The sequence below is a fragment of the Artemia sp. Qi Xiang Cuo genome, chromosome 8 (assembly GCF_049724085.1).
Source record: "Artemia sp. Qi Xiang Cuo chromosome 8, ASM4972408v1, whole genome shotgun sequence".
NCBI classification, from domain to species: Eukaryota; Metazoa; Arthropoda; class Branchiopoda; order Anostraca; family Artemiidae; genus Artemia; species Artemia sp. Qi Xiang Cuo.
Genome location: NC_142801.1, coordinates 70,657,042 through 70,679,389, shown reverse-complemented (window position 1 = coordinate 70,679,389; position 22,348 = coordinate 70,657,042). Strand labels below are relative to the sequence as shown.

Genomic DNA, 22,348 nt, shown 5'->3' with positions numbered 1-22,348 from the left:
CCGGTCTCCCCGGGCAAACAACCCGGAATTAATGGCAAACAACCTTTCAATTATATATTTTAAAATTATGTATCATATTATTATGATACCACAATCGATATTTTACCCCCTCTGACCTCGCCTAGGGTGAAAATGGAGTATTAAGTGATGGAATTTTCCCATTCTGATGTCGTTTTTGGTATCCCTGGAATTCAATTAATAGAAAACAACTTTTCAATATAGAAAATATCGCAGAAATTTAAACTTGGGATCCTCCCTTCCTTTTCCCTGAAAAAAGGGGCATTTTTGCAAGGCGGATTTGAGATATATTATTAAATAAAAAAAACAAGTTTTTTAAACTGAAAGTAAGAAGCGACATTAAAACTTAAAACGAACAGAAATTATTCCGTATATGAAAGGGGCTGTCACCTCCTCAACGCCTCGCTCTTTAAGCTAAAGTTTTTTATTTTTTATAAAAATAAATTTTTTATAAAGAGTAAAAATTTATCGTAAAGAGCGAGGCGTTGAGGAGGGGACAGCCCCTGTCAGATACGGAATAATTTATGTTGGTTTTAAGTTTTAATGTCGTTCCTTACTTTCAGTTTAAAAAAATTGTTTTTTTTATTTAATTTCTGATCGTTTTTTAGTTAATGCAGCTTTTATTTTGGCTCACCGTCATTGAATAAGTAAAAAAAAATTTGCATAAAAATTTTACTTTTCTTTTGCTAAATGGCTGCCTCTTAATTTGGTTGTGACGTAATTTAAAAATTAACTTACGTAACGAATTTCTATATTCGTATATTTTTCTTCTGGCAAAAAATACAAAGTTGCTGATTTTTGCAGATATGAGCTTGAAACCATGTAATAGTGTTTTCTGATACGCTGAATCTGACGGTGTGATTTTCATTAAAATTCTTTCACTTGTAGGGGATGTTTCCCCCCTCTTTAGAAAATCAGGTAAATTTTCTCAGGCTCGTAGCCTTTGATGAGTAATACTAAACTTAATAAAATTTATATATTTAGAATCAGCATTATAAGCCCACTCTTTTGATACATTTATTGACATCAAAATTCCATTTTTGAAAGTTTGGATTACTATTGAGCCGTATGTTTTTTTTTTATTACGTATATGTCATTACGTATATGAGGCGGTTCTCCCCTTAGTCAATACCACCCTCTTTACATTATAAGTTAAAAAAAAATTTTAATTCACAAACCCCTGAATCACAGAGGCCGTTTAATTAGAATAGATAGCTCTTTTGAAAGCACTAAAAAAAACTGTAGCGTAAAGAGCGAGGTATTGACTTGGGGGAGAACCCTCTCATATACGTAATAATTTCTGTTCGTTTTAAGTTCTAATGTTGCTTCTTACTTTCAATTGAAAAATTTGTTTTTTTTAATTTAATTTCTGATCGTTTTTTAAATAATGCTTGGAAATCCGGCGCCCCCTTCATAGAAATGTCCCTTACCCCAAAGAAACATCCTCCACGGAAAGATTCTCCCGAGTAACCCCCTCCTCCAGCCCACCCACCAGAACAAAAATTCTTCCTGAAAATGTCTGTATACTTCCCAATAACCAATACAATATGTAAGCAATGAGCAAAGTTCATAACTTGCAGCCCTTCCCCTGGGAACTGTGGGGGATTAAAATATCCTAAAAGACATATTTATTAGATTTTCGACTATGCTGAACAAAATGGCTATCTCAAAATTTTAATTGGGTGACTTTAAGAAAAAAATTAGCATGGGAGGGGGCCTAGTTGCCCTCCATTTTTTGGTCACTTAAAAAGAGCACTAGAACTTTTAATTTCCGTTACAATGAACCCTCCTACGATATTCTAGGTCCACTGGGTCGATGCAATTACCCCTGGCAAAAAAAAAAATAAATAAACACACATCCTTGATCTTTCTTCTGGCAAAAAATGGAAAATTCCACATTTTTGTAGATAGGAGCTTGAAACCTCCACAGTACGGTTTTCAGATACGGTGAATATAGCGATGCGATGTACATTAAGGTTCTATAGTCTTCAGAGGGTCTTTCCCCCTTTTTTCGGAAATTAGGCAAATTTTCTCAGGCGCGTAACTTTTGACGGATAGTTCTCAATTTGGTGAAACATATATAATGAACATCAGAATTAAAATCTGATTCTTTTGATGTATTGGTATCAAAATTCCGTTTTTTAGAGTTTCGGTTACCATTGAGCCGGGTCGCTCCTTACTTACAGTTCGTTATCACGAACTGTTTGATTAAGCGAATTTTTCTGAACATTTTGGTACGGAACAACGTTTTTGTTGCTGAAACATTGGGGTTTGGCTTTTTTTTTTACTAGACTATATCACTACAGTGTAGGTGAAGTGTTTTCAGCAGAATATGGAATTCATATTTTTCCAGATTCATTTTATTTGAGATAGCATAGACAGTCTCCAATAAAAGAATAAAAGCAAAATAAGAATTATAAAATATCAGCAAAAAACAATTAAGCATATCAATAGCAAGAATTATTTGAGTGATGATCATATGAATATAAGAGACATGTAAAAAAGTGAAGAAATCATTAAAATGTGAATTAAGGAGATGTGAAGCGGAGGCCATGGATAAAATTTCTAGAGGTGGGAGATGCAACCACGCGGCATAATAGTAATATCTTGTATTTTCATGATAATAAATTGAGGGAGAGTTAAAGTAGTCAATGTGAACTTGTCCTTGCTAAAGATAGGAAGGAGCCCCGAAAAAGTACGTACATAGTACCTCTTGGCTTTCAGTTGCACGGAGGTTCAGTTGCACGAGGCTTCAGTTACAGGGGTTCAGTTACATGAGTATTCAGTTACACGCACATATTAAATTAATTATTGATATTAGATTTCAATTGATTTCATTTAGTTGTATCAAATTGTTTCACTTAATGCTGCAACACAGAACAGCCAAAAAGTAAAAAATTGCTCTTATTTATCACAAAAAAGCGTTAAAAACTATTTTTAAAAGAAAAAAGTAACAAAGTGATAAGGAGATAACAAGAAACTTTACATGTTCAAAAGGATATCCAATCCAGCAGTGTTGAATATTTGAGAGCCACGGTTTATCCCAAAGACAATATAAGCCATATGCAAATGCGACAGTGTAGAAGAGCATACGCCACCTTCAAAAAGAAAACAAGTTCATAGTCCAGAACAAAATAGCTACTATTATAACTACTCATTTTTGCATCAAGCCGTTTGAGGTAAAAACAGCCTTGCACACTTCTCCACCCACTTCACCTACCATGAAGTTCCGACCTCCTTTAGACCATGTTTTATGACCTTTTCCTATCCTACATGAGGATCGTCTGCTTTTTTTATGACCCCAAATGAACGAAGGAAAATCTAGAGGAAAATCTTGAGAGGGGGGAATGTCAATTCCCCCTGACAAGGTCGCCAATAATTGTAAAAAAAGGATTAAAAAAATCAAATGAGGGCACCATAAAAATCTTGGAGGGGCGGTCTCTCCCCCCCTCCTGGATCCACCCCTGCAAATGAATGACCAGAAAGAATGATTTTTGGCAATCCGTCATCCACAAAACGTGACGTACCTGTCTTATCCTTCCTTCATTGTAGTCCTAGAAAGTGGGATACAACCATAATCTTCGTAGAGCTTATTACTTGACATGCCCTCAGTCGAAGTATGAGCCTCCCAAAACTATTCTCAGACAATTCCTCTGAAAAACACCTAGCACACCTTACTCAACCTTTTAATCTTAGTTTGAAGTGTTATCTCCAGGTTCTTCCCAAAAAAAATTCTTCAATTACGAAAAAAATACAATACGCCTTGTCAATTCGACTACTAAGTAACTAAAAAACTATACAGGACTATACAGACAGACATATATTCGATTTTATATTAATTAATTATTTGAAAAAAACTACGTTTTCTAAAGAGTTAAAGAGGCTGAGTCACAAGTTCGAACCTTAAAACGTACAGGGATTAGGAGGTGCAGTTAGGGGGCTGCCGCCCCCAAACCCCCGCTTCCGTATATGAAAGGGGCTGTGCCCTCCTCAACACCTCGCTCTTTAAGCTAAAGTTTGAATTTATTACAACTCTTTTTTTTTAAACAATAAAAATTTTAGCTTAAAGATCGAGGCGTTGAGGAGGGTACAACCCCATTCATATACAGAAGCAGGGGTTTGGGGGGCGGCAACCCCCCAACTGCACCTCCTAATCCCTGTACGCTTTAAGGTTCGAACTTTTGACTCAGCCTCTTTAACTCTTTAGAAAACGTAGTTTTTTTCAAATAATTTCTGCACGTTTTTGTACAGTTTATAACTTATTATTGCTTGACTAACTGTAAGCTGATCTTTTGAGGAGTTAAAGATGGGGGGCTGCCGCCTCCCAAATCCCCGCTTTTGAAGATTCTTGTGTTAAGGCTTTTAATTCCTGAATACTCAAATCAAATGCACAGTAAGATTTTTATCAGCCACCCCAGGCCCCATGTTATCAAAGCAGTGGAGACTTACCTGTAACCTGAAGGCCGACTGTGATATTCTTCTGGAGACGCCTGTTGAGCCGAAGGATTTAATAGATTGGATTTAAAAAAGAAACTGAGTTTTTCTTTTAACTTTAAATTAAATATATAAAAAAATTTCTCTGACGGAGAATCGAACTCGGATCTTCCGCCTGACAGTCAGGAATAGCGACCACTGTACCACAGAGACATTACATTATTTTTATTCTGTGCGATGTATTTTTGACGCAAGTAAATACCCACAAAACTTGATATTTGGTTTTTGGAAAACAGGGAAGGAGTGATCGGATTGAGCTGAAATTTTAAGGATAAGCTTCCAGGCCCCAGGAAAGCTTATCCTCTAGATTTCAGCCCAATCAGACAACGTTAAAGGGAGGCTGTGGTGGGAAAAATTAACATGGGCTCTTATAGGAAAACGAGGTTTTTCGTAAATGTAAATTCGGGGGATAATTTTTTCGGTCTGAAAATATCAAAAGGCCCTAACAGGTCAATTTCCGCTCCGAATGATTCCTCATTCACCCGGATCCGTTGCCAACTGTGGCCTGTAGGCGTGCCTGATAAAAAAAAAAGAGAAATGAACTTTAAGTGGCTATATTTGGTTTTTGGAAAACAGGGAAGGAGTGATGGGATTGAGCTGAAATTTCGAGGATAAGCTCCCGGGCCCTAGGAAAGCTTAACCTCTAAATTTCAGCCCAATCGGACAACGTTAAAGCGGGGCTGTGGTTCGGAGGGTCGAAAATTCCGGCCCACTTTTACCAATGAAGATAAAGTCAGAGGGGGGTGAAATTTTGCACGTTTCTTAGTTGGAGCTTGGGCTAGAAAATGCGATCACCGCTGTCTCTCTGCGACCGCTAGGACCGGAAATCGTTAACATTGTGGTGGGTCGCCTCTTTATAGAGGCACAAGTGTGCCTCCTTGATTATAAAGCGCAACATTAAAACTTAAAGAAAAGATATAATTCCGCATATATGGGGGGCTACCCATTCCTCAGCTCTCGCTCTTTACACTAAAGTCTTAAAGTTCCTTCAAAATATTTCTGACTCGAATATAACAGCCCTTGTGTTTGAGCAGTATTGCAATAATAATAATAATGACAAAAAGTCAAACCTTAATTCTTTAGAATTTCGACTTAATAATCCAAAAGTCTTCAGATTTTATTTTCTCATTTTACAACAAAGGGGACAGATTCATGGTGTATGATATGATCTGCTCCATGGTGTCTGTGAAGTGGCGTCAACCTTGCGTGTGTCACAATCCTAAAAAACACTCGGGCACACATGACACACACACAAATCAGCCTGTGTCCCAAAGCTCTTAATTGTGGACGTAAATGCCATCACGGGGACGATATTTTGCTTTAGCCAGTATCTTATGCTTAGCTTTTTTACCCTTGCTTACCATTCCCCAGCTCTAAAGACCAAAACTGTCACACAATGAGAAAGCAGGCCCCTTTCACTCCCGGGCAGAACACGGCTCTTTGGACAATCACAACACTAGGGTAGAATGATCACAAAGCTAGCAGCCTCTTTCTTCGCAGTACTATAAACACTGTATTTATACATAAGATAGATAGAGTTCATTAAGTTCCAGCTAGACAAAGCAGCGCAAAAAAAATTATATAAAATCAGATATAAAATCAGAACTTGAAACAGCCATCTTGTTCAGAAGATTCAAAAGCATATTAGCCATTGAAGATGGCATATCTTCAATGACTTTGTAAAAGTAACTAGAAGAGGAAATTAAAAGGGAATCCAGCCTTTTTCTTAGGGAAAAACAGGGAACAAGTGAAAACAAAAATTGGAATCCCACACCCTCTTAAGGTCTTTTTTACAGCGACAAATTCGCTAAATAAAACAACCAAATTCAGTTTGTGAGTAAAAAACTTATGTTTACTCTTACACTAGTGATTAAATGAACAAAAGCACTTGATTTCACTGTAAAGAAGAAAAGAGAAATTTCTGAAAGAGAGATCACTAGCAAAATAGATTTGTAGAAAAAGAGAGTTACTACCCAATACTATTTTAATAGTATATTTATCCTAATTGGTTTATTTTTGTGACGTATTTTCGCAACCCAATCACATTATTCCTCATTTCTGGAGAGATAAAGTTAAAACTGGATGTTTGGGGTTCTCTAGGAGAAAACAATCTTAAAGAAGCAGCTTATGTAGCAAGTTTCAATTAGTCATGTTTCCTTGTTTTTTTTTCCGAAAAATCCCAGACATATTAAAAAACAGACACATATCCCAGACACATAAAAAACAGAACAAAAATCAAATCCCGGACATATTATTAGGGCCATTGGTCATGATTACCAGATAAATGTCCTTTTCTTTTTGCTTATTTTGTGAAATTAAACTATTCCCTTGTAGCGTAATATTTTTTCTCGAAGGCTGAAGGCCGAAGGCAATTTTTACCACTTTCATGCAGACCATGCAATTGAGTCTCATATTCATTATAAATTTTGAGTAGTATCCATAGTTTAAATTTTTTTAAGTAGGTTTTTAGCTTTTAAATAATGTCTGTTGATTTTAATTTCTAATTTATCTCAGGAGACCTTTCGCTGATTTCGATGTTTAGTTGCAAATTTAGAGAGGTATCTGTTATAAGTAGTAAGCAATTTTGAACAGCAAACAATTCGAAGAAAAGGGAAGTGCTGATTTAGTATATTTGAATCTTTTGTCTGTCTGTAAGCATTTCATCTAGAAGGAACACTCTTCTAACGTTGAGAATGAAAACGAACGTTGAGAGCTTAGCTCAATAAATTCTTTTTCCAAATTTCATATCAATATACATCTCTGAAACAACTGATATATTAGACCATTAAAAGTTTACGATCAAAAAAAAAAAAAAAAATACCCCAAACACAACAAGAAACAAGAAACAAGACAAAAACAAAAACAAGAAAGCTATGTTCAAAAACAAGAAAGCTAATTTCAAATTCACCTAGAAATTAAAATTAAAAGAATAAAAAATTGTATGCAAGTTTTTAATAAATGACGCCCAATACTGCTTAAAAAAGAAGAGTGTCCGATTAAAAATACTACAGTGAATGTATCTTTTAAACACTATCTGACCAAAAAGCACATGCCTTTGTATAGTTTCTCACAAGAGGCCGACGCGTCCGTATAATTTTTACAGAGGGGGGAGGGAGGGGCCCAATAAAGAGAAAAAATTATTTGATAATTTGAATAAGAAGCACCCACAAAATTCGGAGAGTATAATCATAAATTTTGAGGAGGATCTGGACTCTGTCCCCAGCCCCTCCCCTTGTTTGGAAACAGTCAAACTGCACAAGCACAATACAAAGCAAACCTGAATTAAAGTGCTGATAGAACTTAAAAATTTCTCTTAAACCAATCGAGCTCTTCCAGGACTGTATTTTGTTCCATGTGTAATGCCACTGTAAAAACAACCATGCTCTTTTGTACAAGAAAAAAAAAAGCGTAGGCTTTCAATGAAGATAAAAGTTACAAACACGCACCGTCCTCTTACAATTTAATATACATCATTTTTTTTTAAATTCAAAAAAAAAAAATTATAACTTAAAAACAAGTACTTTCCATTGAGTCATTAAACAACGCCCAAACTAAGTTAGAGCTAAATTAAATTAAACCAGGCTTTGTCATTTTACCGTCTATCAATCGAAGGAAAATTTTGTAGAAGTATATGACGAAGTGGCGTCACTAAGAGAATTCCAAACGCTGTATCTGATTTACACAAAATTTCCTCAAAAAAATCCATCAAAAAAAAAAAAAAAAAAAAAAAAAAAAAAAAAAAAAAAAAAAAAAAACGACAAAAAAAACAACTTTAACGACATATCTAAAGAAAGAATGCAGCAACAAAATTTTTACCAGTGGATTAACAATGTTTAAACAATAATAAAAATTTATTCTAAACATTGTTTTTAAATTTGAATGTTTGAGATTTACCAGCAGAATAACAGTGTTTAAAATCTTTTTAAATACTATTCTTCAAGTCAAGTGTTTACGATTATCCACTGCATTAACAGTGTTTAAAATGTATTTAAACACTGTTTTTGAAATTAAGTGCTTAAAATTTACCAGTAAATTTATTCTGTTTTAACATATTAATTTATTTTATAAATTATTTCCAAAACTGAGGGTTGTACCCAAAATCTAAATTTCTGTGTATACCTTACAAAAATTATAAAATAAATTTGTGTTTTTTTTTATTGTTGGGCCTCCCCCGATATTTTTATTACCCTTCCCTCCCCCTCTGAAAAAAAAATCTCGCATACGTGCCTACCGTACAATAGTACCCACAATCAAGGAAAAACAGCCAAGGAGCAATTGAATATCCATACAATCTCCAAGGGCAATCCAGAACGTGATTAATGAATACCAAACTGTTCGCTGCGATGTTCATGGTGAAAGAAAAACTCAAAAAAAAAAAAAATCTTAGGATTTAGAAGTCAAGAAAAGAAACCAGTACTATAACATGAATGATACTATCCACACTCTCAAACTAAGGAAATTCTATCGATAGGTTCAATAAAATTTTTCAGATTCTAAAAATCTCGAAATATTAAGAAGTATCAACTTTACTAAAATTCTTTCGGTCTTGTTTTTGAGTTCATAGATATAGAGCCTTAGATGACAAAGTTATTTTGTTGCATCTTAAATGCATAAAAAAATAACACCCTTATATAAACAATCAATCCTTAAAAACAGAACAAAAATCAAATCCCAGACATATTATTAGGGCCATTGGTCATGATTACCAGATAAATGTCCTTTTCTTTTTGCTTATTTTGTGAAATTAAATTATTCCCTTGTAGCGTAATATTTTTTCTCGAAGGCTGACTTATCAGCTTGAATAGCAGTTGGAAAAGCTCTACTCTCTGTTAATGCACCCCATCCTTCCTGCCTGAATAAATAAATTCTATATTACCCAATTTCATGTTTCCCACCCCTGGGAAATGAGTTTCTGAAACTCTTAACAAGTCCAGTTTGAAGCGTCTGAATTCGTCATTCAAAATATCAATACGCTTGTTTTTTAACATTGTCGCATTCGAAGTTGCAATTTTCAAGGAGTCCAGGACGGGGACTAACACATCTTCTCAAGTTGAAACGATGCGTTTAAGTCAGCTTAGAACTCGACAGCAAGATATTCCATCGACCTCCAGTTGAATTAAGGCTTTGTGCAATCCCAGGCCCATCTTGGTCACAAAATGGTTTCCCACACTTGGTGACTCTCTTCTATCAACAAAAGTCGAAATCTTACACAGACAATCTCAAGCCTATTACCTCCGACTCATTATATATTCAAGCCAACAATTATTATGCTACTAAGGAGAGGTAACCCATAATAGATCTCTCTCTCTCCCCCTCCCTCTCTCTCTCGCTCTCTTAGCTATTTCCACATCTCCCTTTGCACTATGAACTGTAATGTCAAATTAGTTTTTACATTTTAGTTGGGAATGATAACCTACTTCAGTATTTTGTACACACCCTTATTCGAGCACTAATATAAGCATCAACGTATTTGCCAGTTAAATTCCAGTTATATTGTTTTCATTATTCTTATCGCAATTTCACCTGTTACGCTTTATTATTTTGGCTATATTATACTTTTTGGCTATATTATTTTATTACTATATATTATTTTGGCCATCTCATTATTTATAGCGAACACAACATCGCTTCCTTCCCCCAAAGACCAATTTCATACTCACGCTGTTTCCGCAAATTTGACCATCTTCGATGGTCTATCATTTGAGGCTCTTAACCTCATCCATCGTTCGATTTGTCGTTGTGTCATATCAACTTGCTTCAAAAGACCTTGTATCTATAAGATAAGACAACGGGCTTAAGAAGCCAAAAAGAAGATACCACATATATCATAAAAACATCACAAATCACATAAAAAAACCTTAGTGATCAACAGTATATCAAAAATAGAATAGCATCTGCAACACTGGTCCAAACACACATTCTAGATACATTACTTTTCTTCAAAATAAACTGCAGTAAGATATTCTGTAAGATATCTGGAAGCTGCAGCTCAGTATTCCTCATCCCAAAATACTTCCACTTTATCAGTAGCCCAAACACACATTCTAGATACATTACTTTTCTTCAAAATAAACTGCAGTAAGATATCTGGAAGCAGCAGCTCAGTATTCCTCATCCCAAAATACTTCCACTTTATCAGCAGCCCAAACACACATTCTAGATACATTACTTTTCTTCAAAATAAACTGCAGTAAGATATTCTGTAAGATAACTGGAAGCAGCAGCTCAGTATTCCTCATCCCAAAATACTTCCACTTTAACAGCAGCCCAAACACACATTCTAGATACATTGCTTAGATCTATTCAATCAATCAATCATCAATCAGTCATTTTATTAATACTAAAACACTATTACAAACGTAAAGAAAAGTTATTCGGCCGGTTGAGCATTGCTAAAAATATCTAGGTACATTGTATGAAAAGTTACTGACACCGGTAAATATTTACCAAATCATATTATTGAGTTAGGCCTACAACTAAAGTGAATATACCATTCGATGACTTTTTTATGCTGATTACGAATATAATAATCATTTATATCTGAATATTAGCTCCCCCCTCCCCCCCTATATATGTCAAATTCAGGATATATATTTCCACATTTGAAGGTTGGGGTTAGGTTAGGTTAGGGGGGGGGGGAGCTAATATTCAGATAGAAATGATTATTATTTTCGTAATCAGCATAAAAAAAGGCATCGAATGGTATATTCACTTTAGTTGTAACTCAATAATATGATTTGGTAAATATTTACCCTGACACCAGCTGAAACAACGTATCACATTCTCATCTATACAAACCTGCCATCTGTCAGATGACGAACCTGTCATCTGTCAGATGACGAACCTGTCATCTTTACTCCTTTTCTTATTATCAAACAAACCTAATTTTTGCTCTAATTTTAAGGCCATAAAGTCTAAACTGCATTCAATAAGTATAGCTGGTGAATCCAGCTGCTATACACAACCTTCACATAACCGTGAAATTTTAGCCTGAACAATTCTTCAAATCCCCAACCAATCCCTGAATCACATGGTATTCCAGAATTATTCGTTTGTTTTGTCTCTATCTAAGGATCAGTTGAACCTTGACCAGTCTTCAACATATAAGAAAATTAAATTTTCTTAAAAATCTACGATAAAATAAAAGTCCAAAATAGGGATAAATTCCTTTTTAATAGACAGTGTATAATAAATTTCATAAGAAATACCAGATATTTCGGTCACATATACAGTGACCGTCATCAGTAGTAAAACTAAACTAAAACAACTTAAAACAAAAGTTTATATACTAAAACAAATAAAACTACAAATTGTTTAAATCTCTAATTCTTTTCAAAGCAAAGGCGGAAACAACGACTCCTACGGATAACGACTCTTTGAACATACAGACTAATTTCCGTTTATTAGCTTTTAAACAATAAATAGAAGCTCCCTGAATATGAGAGAATAAGTCTTTTTACGCTGAAGTTCAAAACTTTCGCGATGCTCCGATGCTTGAAAACAATGTTTCTCATTCAAAACACCATCTCAAAACAAAAGGAGAGCTGTCACCTCTTCTGGGCCCATACTAAACAATTAATAGAAATATGTTCTCGCAATCGAAGGTTGATCAGGCAGCCACGGATCCCGAGTTAAGCCTTTTTGCTTTGGTTAGATGAGAGGGTTTGAATTTTGAATGTAATTGACTATTATTGGACGAAAATAAACTACTATTTATGTTTCTGCAAGGATGCAATTAGCATCATGACCAGGTCAATGATATACGGGCCAATTTTGAAATGTAACTGACTATCACTGGACAAAAAAAAACACTACTTTTATTTTTTGCATGGTTTTTGTCTTTCTCCTTGTAGGAAAGATGTATCAGGTAACACTTCTTTGGCAAAAAAAGGAAGCCCTGATCACCTACTCTCCTTGATACACTCCAGAGGTCAGGAGGGGGTTGAATCCATGTACTTCATTTTTATCTAAAGAACCTTTCATGGAATATTTGAAAATTGGGGCCAAAAAATACGCTTTTTAAAACTTTATGTAAACCCTTACCCCAAATAAGATTCATTAACCCCCCCCCCCCCAATGTTCTATAGCTGTTAATGTTGCTGAATAAATGGTCTGGGATAGCCGTTTATTTAGCTTACGCCGCATATATTTTGGGAAAAATACATCACCGCATGACAGCATTTCCTCCGAAACTGGGAAATTGCAAAATTTGCTTTTCGACAGTTCAAGTTCTAAACGGATTGGCTATGTAAGAATTGTCAATTGATAGGATTTTGGGCCCTATTTATACTAAAATTGTTGCTTAGCTGCACAATATATAAAAAGAATCACGTCAGGGCATAAGGCTAATGTTACACTGGCGTTTGAATTTGAATTCTGATGACTTATGCCCGTAAGCACATCCTCCAATTAGTAGTTGATTTCTTACGTCACAGGTATCAAAAAGTGTACGCCCTTTTTCCCGGTGATATTGAATCGGAATGGGTGGAAATTACATGTGGCGCCCCACAAGGTACCAAATTAGCAGCTCTTCTTTTCCTGGCTGTTATCAACTATGTACTTTCTGACTTTGACGATCGTTTTAAATTCGTCGATGATTTGTCTGCGCTTCTTAAATACCACGTAAAGGATTCGCAAGCTGTAGCCCAGTTCGACCCAAATTTTTCCGATCAGTTTAAATCACAGTGTACTGCGAACAGTCTTCAAATTAATGAGAATAAATCAAAGGTTTTGAGGTTCAACCCACTTAAACGCGATTTTATCTACCCCGCGACTTTGTTCCCTTCTGCTTCGTGTGCGACTATCTTGTGCGTCACCTTTAGTGTGGACTGTTCGTTCTCTATTCATGTACAAGAGCGGGTTAAGAAGGGACAAAATGCTATGTGGACACTGGTGGCGATGCGCCGCCTAGGTTTTCCAGTGTATCAGCTGAAAATAGCGTACCTCACTTTTATTCGATCCATCCTTGAATATGCGTGTCCCGTCTGGGGCCCACACAAGTTCATCACATAGATTATTTAAGTGATGATTTGGAGGGGATCCAGGAACGAGCTGTAAAGGTCATTCTTTGTGACAAATATGTAGATTATAGCTCCGCTCTGAAGTCACTTGAAATACCAAGCCTTCGTGATTGCCGTTTTCAGCTGATGATTCGTTTTGGCCAGTTTTTATTGTCTAGTCCTGTACATAGTACAATATTACCACCTAAAATGCCTGTCCGCGGAAATACCAGAAGCAAAAGCAAACTTATGCCCGTCTCGTGCCGCACAAACAGACTTAGTAACTCCTTTGTTCCTTTTTTTTTACAAGTGCTTTTAATAAAATGTAGAGAAGTGTTTTCATGTAAAAAACAGCGCCTTTTAGTGCATTTTTTTTAATGTGTCTATGACAGCTGTTTTCATTAAAATGATTCTGATTCTGAAATTACCTCTTTCTTGGAGACTTTCCCCTTTCGAGATGATAAGTAGGCTTTTTCTAGTGTAGGATTATCAGGTAAACTACTTCTTTTCACTTGTGCCTTTAATCCATAGGCAACAGCAATAGGACAAAATATAAATCTAAAATGGAAAAATAGTTCAAGTGAAAAGTAGAACAGGAATTATTTCCCATTTAGCACTACCGCTACTATAACTGACAACACATCGCAGCACCACACCGGCTAATGCCAACACAGCCCCACACGCCTTCCTGTGTCACAATTTGTTCAGAGTTTCACTCTTTACTGCCTTCCCCCATGAGGTTACTATTGCCATAAAATTCTTTCTACTGGCCTATTCCCACGCCATTTCAGGACATCCTGCTTTACGATTGGTTCCAGATAGACAGCCAAAAAGCCAATAGATGTACCTTAAGATGCATATTAATTACACTGGTCTGTAAATTTAAACTTTTAGTTGCTTCAAGAACCAAACTTTACAATTCTAATAAAGATTTGATGTTAAACTTAAATATGCAGTCGGAATCGTCAAATTATCTATATTTGTTGCTTAGTCATTTTTCAAAAGTCTTTAACATTTTTTTTGGAACTTTAGGTGTTTTTAGTTTATTTTATATACTAATTTTAACTATTAATTTCTCAGTGCATTTGCAAATAGTCAATGCAAAAATATAGTCATATTTTTGTTCACTATTTCATAGTTTTGGGTAAGGTTCAATTTCACTATTTCTGTGCAAAACACCAAAAATTAAAAAAAAAACATGAGAGAGAGAGAGAGAGAGAGAGAGAGAGAGAGAGAGTGAGAGAGAGATAGAGAGAGAGAGAGAGAGGGAGAGAGAGAGAGAGAGAAGGAGAGAGAAAGAGAGAGGGAGAGAGAGAGAGGGGGGGGGTAGAACAATAAAGAAATATTATTACACTTTATCCAAAAACAATATACTAAAGACCGATGGCAACGTCTGTTGGTTCTTTTTCACTATTTCTATTCAAAACACCAAAAATTAAAAAAAAAAACATGAGAGAGAAAGAGAGAGAGAGAGAGAGAGAGAGAGAGAGAGAGAGAGAGAGAGAGAGAGAGAGAGAGAGAGAGAGAGAGAGAGAGAGAGAGAGAGGGGAAACTTGAACAATAAAGAAATATTATTACACTTTATCCAAAAACAATATACTAAAGACCGATGGCAACGCGTGTTGTGGGGCAAGGGCCCCGCACTGTTAAAACCATATGTCATCCATGTCATCACTTAAATTTGTGTCAGCTCATGAATTTCATCAGCCGTTCCAAATAAAATAATCAGTAGCTCAAACTCTAAACATTAGATGGCCCATACGTTACATTTTCAAGTACGAATTTTATATTATTATGTTCAGTTATGAAGAGAAGTGAACTGAACGGTTGTCATCCAGTTTAGAAGGAGCACCAAGATTACCAAACTGGCTAAGACAACCGTTCAGTTCAGTACCGTTCAGCACATCGAAATCTGCTCTTATATGACAAAGCCAAATTACAAGGGAATGAAGGAAAGTGTTAGTTTTGTGTGCGTGAGTGGGTGAAGGATAAACAGGAAGTAAAAATTCGATTTTACGCCACAATTACTTAATTCAATAGAAATTATGGATTTTTCACCCTAGAGTGAAGAAACATGTTATTTTAGCGTCTGCAAAGATACACAGGAAAAGGAAAAATAATTCACATATGAATTTCTTAACCACTCTAGAATGGAGTCAAGTTACTTTGGTGTCTGTGAAGGGTAAACAGGAAAGAGGCATGGAATCCAGAAATTGCAATGGAATAAGGAACATGCTATTTTAGCGTCTGTAAAGGATAAACAGGAAGGAGAAATTGAATTCACACCAGAATTTCTTAATTCAACTGAAATTGCTGATTAGTAACCCTATGACTTGAAAGTAAAGAATAAAACGATAATTATGCCAATAATTAATTTAGATATTTCAGAGTGCACTTATTACTGAATTAGGCAACGACACAATGAAAGCAGAAATATGACGAAAGAGGAAAAGCTGGGAAAGGATTTTTTGGTATCTATGACGTCATCTGAAATTACACATGATTTTAAATGAATCCGAACAGCTAAAGAAACAGGAACGGAAAAATGTCTGGGGAATACACGAAAATGAAGCACAAAGAAATCTGCGGCTAAAAGACATGCGACAACAAGCGTCAGAACCAATCCCAAATGAAAATAGTTAAGAAAGAAATCTGCGGTTAGAACATAAGCAACTGGGATGATCACATTAGCCTTTTGTGTAAAATTGTATTCTGTTTTTTGCCCTTTTTTGTTATTATTTTCTTATACTCTGGCGCCCATTGTATTTTGTATAGTATTGGCTGGTAATAAATCGATTTCCTATCATATTATTATGAGTGAGGTTTAATCAGGGAGCTTTCTATCGTAAAATCCAGGTCATTCTTGCAATAAGTCTGCCAAACTTTCAACTGCCAAAATAAGCTTGGTTCAAATCTTGCAAAGCGTTATATTTCGCGGCGGAAGCTCTAACTTTTGCCGTCGTAAGTGTGGTGCAGAGCTTGCGCATCTAAATTCAAAAGTTCGGCGCGTCAATATGAAAGAGGGTTAAAAAAATTTGTATTCGATTTTTTTTTTAAATACAGCTTGAACACTTGAAAATCAGTAAAAAATATATAGAGGCCAAATAGACTTTGTCCTACACTCAAAATCCTGCTCTAGATATCTGATAAAAGATTATGGCAAATTTTTTTTACAATTGATATCGAGGAGCGGCAACAACTGCTAATACTGCTGCTACTAACAACTTAGAGAAGCACCAAGCCGTGTGAAGCCAACACAGCTACACACGCTCCTCTTCCATGCCAATCTATTTAAAGCCTCTCTCTTTACACTTTCCCAATAATTTCCCATTTCCCTTAAATCTTTCCTTAAGACACCCTTCCACCCTATTCGGAAAAGACCCACTTATTGTTTGGTTGTAGACTGTTGGCTGACAAGGACTGTCATTGGTAAATGGATGTATGTTCCAAGTTGTCAAAATGCCATAGATACAATGTCTTAGGAACAGAAAAGGGTAAGTTTTATTTTTCAGGACATGTTGAGAATGTGTAAAACTTTATCAAAGATACTAAGTGTGTCCAGATTTTAAAAAGAGCGTATATTATTGGAAATTATTTAATAATTTTATCCAGCATAGAAACAGTAAGCCCAAATTTGGATTCTTATGGAGAAAAACCAGAATGATTTAAAACACTCTTTTCTTTAATGATGAAAAAGACTGTCAATAAAAAACGAACATAAATTAATTTAAAAAACTTTTTCCACGAAAGAGGTTTTTCAAAGAAAAGTAAAGACCTCCATTAAAATCAAAGATGAGCAGAAATAAAGTCAACTAATTTTCCAAAAATAAAACTACCCTAAATCCCCTATAATAAATAAATAAAGTCCAAAATGAACAGAAGTTACAATAACCAATTCAAACTCAAAACAAGCAGATAATAAGAGGATTAGGGCTGATGCCAACCGTTCTTTCTATGGATCAGAACATAATTCATACTTTACTAAAAAAAACACACATTTTAAATGTTTTCTCTAATTTTAGTTCAATAATTCCAATAGTATTTATTTTTCTGTAATCTTGGTTAAGATGGTGATTTTCTAATTTTTTTTTATGTTATGGAAAACAGAAATACATAGCTAAAAAACGGATTATTTTTAGTAAAGTGCAAATATTGTTCTTGTGTGCAAAATCTGTAAAATACAAAATAAAGTAAACTGCAATAAAGTGCTCTATGTTCTTAGTGAAAATTCATTAAGGTGAAATTTTTTCTCGAATTATTTAATAAAGGTGATTTATTGTAGTTTGACCCTTAGAAAATTAGTTGACTTTATTTCGGCTCATTTTCTGTTTAACATAGCTCTTTAATTTTCTTTATAATATTTATTTTGTGAAACAAGCTCTTTTTTTAATTAATACAAATAAGAGGAGAAACTTAAATATGCAGTCGGAATCATCAAATTATCTATATTTGTTGCTTAGTCATTTTTCAAAAGTCATGCATATATTCATCTGTAAGTAGTAAGCTATCTAGTACTTTCACAAGTGATTGCGTAATATGCCTTACCACGGGCCATTGACCTATTACTATGAACTCTACATGGGTTTGGCAGACCGGTTTTCTTTTATGACACTCATTTTTTGGAGGTTAAACAGAGAGAGAGAGAGTGGCGGTCACACTAACTTGATTAGTAGTTGGATTCGGATATAAGGAGTAATTTTCATTGTTTAGTTTAAATAATTCTAGGAGGAATTGGGTTTTATTGGATGGTATGGAAAAATGGTACGTGTTAAATATTCAGAAAACATACGAGCAGAAAAATGTATCATTACATATGAGGTTAATCTGTATCTATGATCTTTCTGAGGGAGGTGGGGGTAACTTTTTAGTTTAAATAATTTTTTAATGAATAGAAAAAAACTTCAACAAAGATAATTCCCTTGTGTTTTTGTGAACTTTTTAAGGGAAGAGGGGATAACTTTTTAGTTTAAATAATTCTAGGAGGAATTGGGTTTTGTTGGATGGTATGGAAAAATGGTACGAGTTAAATATTCGGGAAACTTAAGAGTGTAAAAAATGCTCCCCTAAATATAAGGCTATTGTGTCTTTCTGAGGGAGGCGGGGGTAACTTTTTAGTTTTAAAAATTTGTTTATGAACAGAAAAAAGTTTCACTACAGATAAGGCTATTGTGTTTTTGTGAACTTTCTGAGGGAGGGGGGGTAACTTTTTAGTTTAAATAATTCTAGGAGGAATTGGGTTTTGTTGGATGGTATGGAAAAATGGTACGTGTTAAATATTCGGGAGACATACGAGTAGAAAAATGCTTCACTACGGATAAGGCTATTGTGTCTTTCTGAACTTTCTGAGGGAGGTGGGTTAAACTTTATAGTTTAAAAAATTTGTGTATAAATATAAAAAAGCTTCAATACTGATAAGGCGCGTATGTGTTTGTGACTTTCTGAGGGAGGAGGGGGAAACTTTTTAGTTTAAAAAAATTGTTTATGAATAGAAAAACACTTCACTAAATATAAGGCTATTGCGTTTTTGTGAACTTTCTGAGGGAGGAGGGGAAACTTTTTAGTTCAAATAATTAGTGGAGGAATTGGGTTTTTTTGGACGGTAAAGAAAAATGGTACGTGTTAAATATTTGTAGTACATAAGACTAGGAAAATTCTTCACTACTGATAAGGCTATTGTGTCTTTCTGAACTTTATGAGGGAGGAGGGGTAATTTTTTAGTTTAAAAAATTTGTTTATGAATAGAAAAACACTTCACTACAGATAAGGTTTTTGTGTTTTTCTGAACTTTCTGAGGGAGGAGGGTGTAACTTTATAGTTTAAACAATTTGTTTTTGAATAGAAAAACGCTTCACTACAGATATTGCTATAATGTTCATTTACAGATCAGATTTCTACTTCATATATTTTTTTGATAACTTGATAGGTAATTTGAATAAAAGGAATTCAAAGATTTCGTCTATGAAATAAAAGTTAACTCAATTTGCAAAAAGGTATTCCATTTTGTACAACTCTTATCTGATTGAATTGTCGCCGACAATGAGATTTAATCACTGCTAAGCCTATTGTTACTGTGAGAGAGTTACCCGATTTACAGCTTAGTGTTAACTGACAGACTTCCAAATACGAACATTTTGAAAAGCAGACAAAAAATAACAAAATTTGCACTTTACTGAAAAATACAAGTGAATATTTTTTTTTTGCAAAAACTGAATTTTGTTTCTAAACTATTACATTTTTATCCCATTTTGTTTTATTTCATTTGCATTAACCGAACTTTACTTCTTGTATGGTTTGCAGCTAATAGAACAGTACCGTAGAATTTTACTAAACTTTTTTTTATTTACAAAAATGTACTATCTTAAAAATTTTGGGGGACATAAGACACATATCAAATGATATTTACATTTATATTACTAAATATCAGTATATGTATATTAAACTGACAATGCGGATTAACTTGTATTTGTCAGTAAAGTGCAACTTTTGTTCTGGTCTTAGGAACGCATATGGGTTTCACGCCCAACTTATGTTTATTTCTGCTTGTTTTGAGTTTGACTCGGTTAATATATTTATATATTTTTTTTTTGCAAAAACTGAATTTTGTTTCTAAACTATTACATTTTTATCCTATTTTGTTTTATTTCATTAGCATTAACCTATTTATTTTTTTTTTTAAAAAAACTGAATTTTGTTTCTAAACTATTACTTTTTTATCCTATTTTGTTTTATTTCATTAGCATTAACCGAACTTTACTTCTTGTATGGCTTACAGCTAATAGAACAGTACCATAGAATTTTACTAAACTTTTTTTTATTTACAAAAATGTACTATCTTAAAATTTTTGGGGGACATAAGACATATATCAAATGATATTAACATTTTAATTACTAAATATCAGTATATGTATATTAAACTGACAATGCACATTAACTTGTATTTTTCAGTAAAGTGCAAATTTTGTTCTGGTCTTGGGAACGCATAGGGGTTTCGCGCCCAACTTATGTTAATTTCTGCTCGTTTTGAGTTTGACTCGGTTAATTATTGTAATTTCTGTTCATTTTGGGTTTCATTTTTTTATCGATGCTGATTTGTGGCAGTTTCATGATTGCTAGATTATTTGATGTTATTTTTGCTAATTTTTTGTTTATCATTACGTTTAATATCTACCCACCAAATGCTCCAAGCCTCAGAAGAAAAAGGGGTTTTGAAAACTGGGAGCCTGATTTTTGGGAGAAACACCCCCCAAAAAGTCAAAAAGTTGGGGCGTGAAACTCCATATGCCTTCCCAAGACCAGAATTGCAGTCCCTCCCCCTGGAGACAGTGGGGGATTAAGTTCGCTACTATCCTAAGCTTCAGCTGAAGCTAGCTTCAAACATTGAACCTAAAAGATTCATATTACCATAGTTACGAATTGTTTATAGAATTGGTGGTCTTTAAAAAGACCGTTGGGTAGTCATGAGTGTGATGACTATTGAAAAAATTCATCATTGTTTGTCATCCACTCAGTATGATTCCAATCTATATTACGGATTTGTTTGTTCTTCTTCTTCTTCTTAGGATATCTCACACACATATTCCGAGAAGGAATGTCTATTGTTACCCATTTACTCAAAAATCGAACCTCGTCCTCTTACTCGGAAATATCTCACAACTAAAATCTTCCAGGTTAAATAACAATATATATAATTTTCATTTCTCGATTAAAAGTTAGTCAGTGGGTTCAGTCCCTCTTGTATACGCTGCTGTTTTCCCAAAATAACAGCATACTTCTCTGACCTTCTCCTCTATGGAGGATAAATCCTTCCCTTTGTTATAGGATGGAAGAATCTTTCTATTATATAAACCTAGTTTGTTTATGAAGTATAGTGTACTGCGCCACCTCTCTTCACTGTACGCATACATATTATAGTTTATATACCAGAGGTAGCAAGAGACCTCTTGATGATCAGTAGTCAACAGTAGAAATGCGCATTCAAAAATCACTCCACATACCGATTTCTTCACGCCAATGTATTCACAGTCAAAAACGCCATACATCTTTGAAGTTATATTGATAGAATGGATATTCAAACTGTTTAAAGTTCCAAATTGAAACTACATTATATAAGAAAGAAATTGAACATATCAACATCTAAAACAAGAATTTTTATGTAATGATTTCTTCAAATAATATCAAGAGGATTTGTTTTTACACTGGTCACAGTGTGGAATGTGTTACTAAAATTTTGTTTAAAGAAATTAAACACCATTCTTATCAGATTCAAACGCTTATTATCCCTAAGCATATGCGATTATGGGTAGTTACTACGAAAATCACACGAGAGAGAAAACTACATATTGAGGATTAAGAGAAATTAAACTTCTTCTTATCTGATTTAAACGCTTAATAACCCAAACTTATGCGACTAAAATGCCTCTTGCGCGTTCTAACGTCCATCTGTTTAAATAACTTAATTACAGTTTTAGAATTCCTATCAAGTCGAACTATGAAGTAGAAGAAAGAATACAAACGGGAAACCAACATTGTGTCTCTGACCAATCATACGGCAAATTTTTTAGATACGTAATTATATTTTTGTCATTTTAATATACGTACAAAAAAAAAAGTTGAATAATTTTGAAGTTTAAAAAAAAACAGTTTGTTTTCATTAAAAAAAAAATATTGAATTAGAACCATCAGAACTCATTATTATGAGTATCTGAAAATGGACTTAAGTTTCACATTTGAACCAGAGAATGGACCTAAGTTTCATATTTGAACGAGAGAATTGTATTTTCCATAATTTTCTTACAGGAAACTAGAGTTAATGATCAAAAACCCTTATTAGCTCAGAT

The 22,348-nt window shown here is 34.4% G+C and overlaps 2 protein-coding genes across 6 annotated transcripts in view; one reads left to right on the top strand and one right to left on the bottom strand.

The window, feature by feature from the left end:
- The window catches only part of LOC148949761 (ceramide synthase 6-like), a 72,096-nt gene that overhangs the window by 27,480 nt on the left and 22,268 nt on the right, over positions 1-22,348 (bottom strand). For all 5 annotated transcript variants that reach the window (XM_089093729.1, XM_089093734.1, XM_089093730.1 and 2 more), the window contains exons 3-5: positions 13,940-14,069; positions 10,173-10,285; positions 3,005-3,116 (exon numbers count right to left, since the gene is read on the bottom strand). In XM_089093729.1, coding sequence (XP_088949855.1) covers positions 3,005-3,116; positions 10,173-10,285; positions 13,940-14,069 — 355 coding nt within the window. The remainder of the gene's footprint in view (positions 1-3,004; positions 3,117-10,172; positions 10,286-13,939; positions 14,070-22,348) is intronic.
- Positions 1-22,348, top strand: part of LOC148949762 (uncharacterized) — a 126,937-nt gene that overhangs the window by 90,522 nt on the left and 14,067 nt on the right. The gene's annotated exons all lie outside the window — the stretch shown is intronic.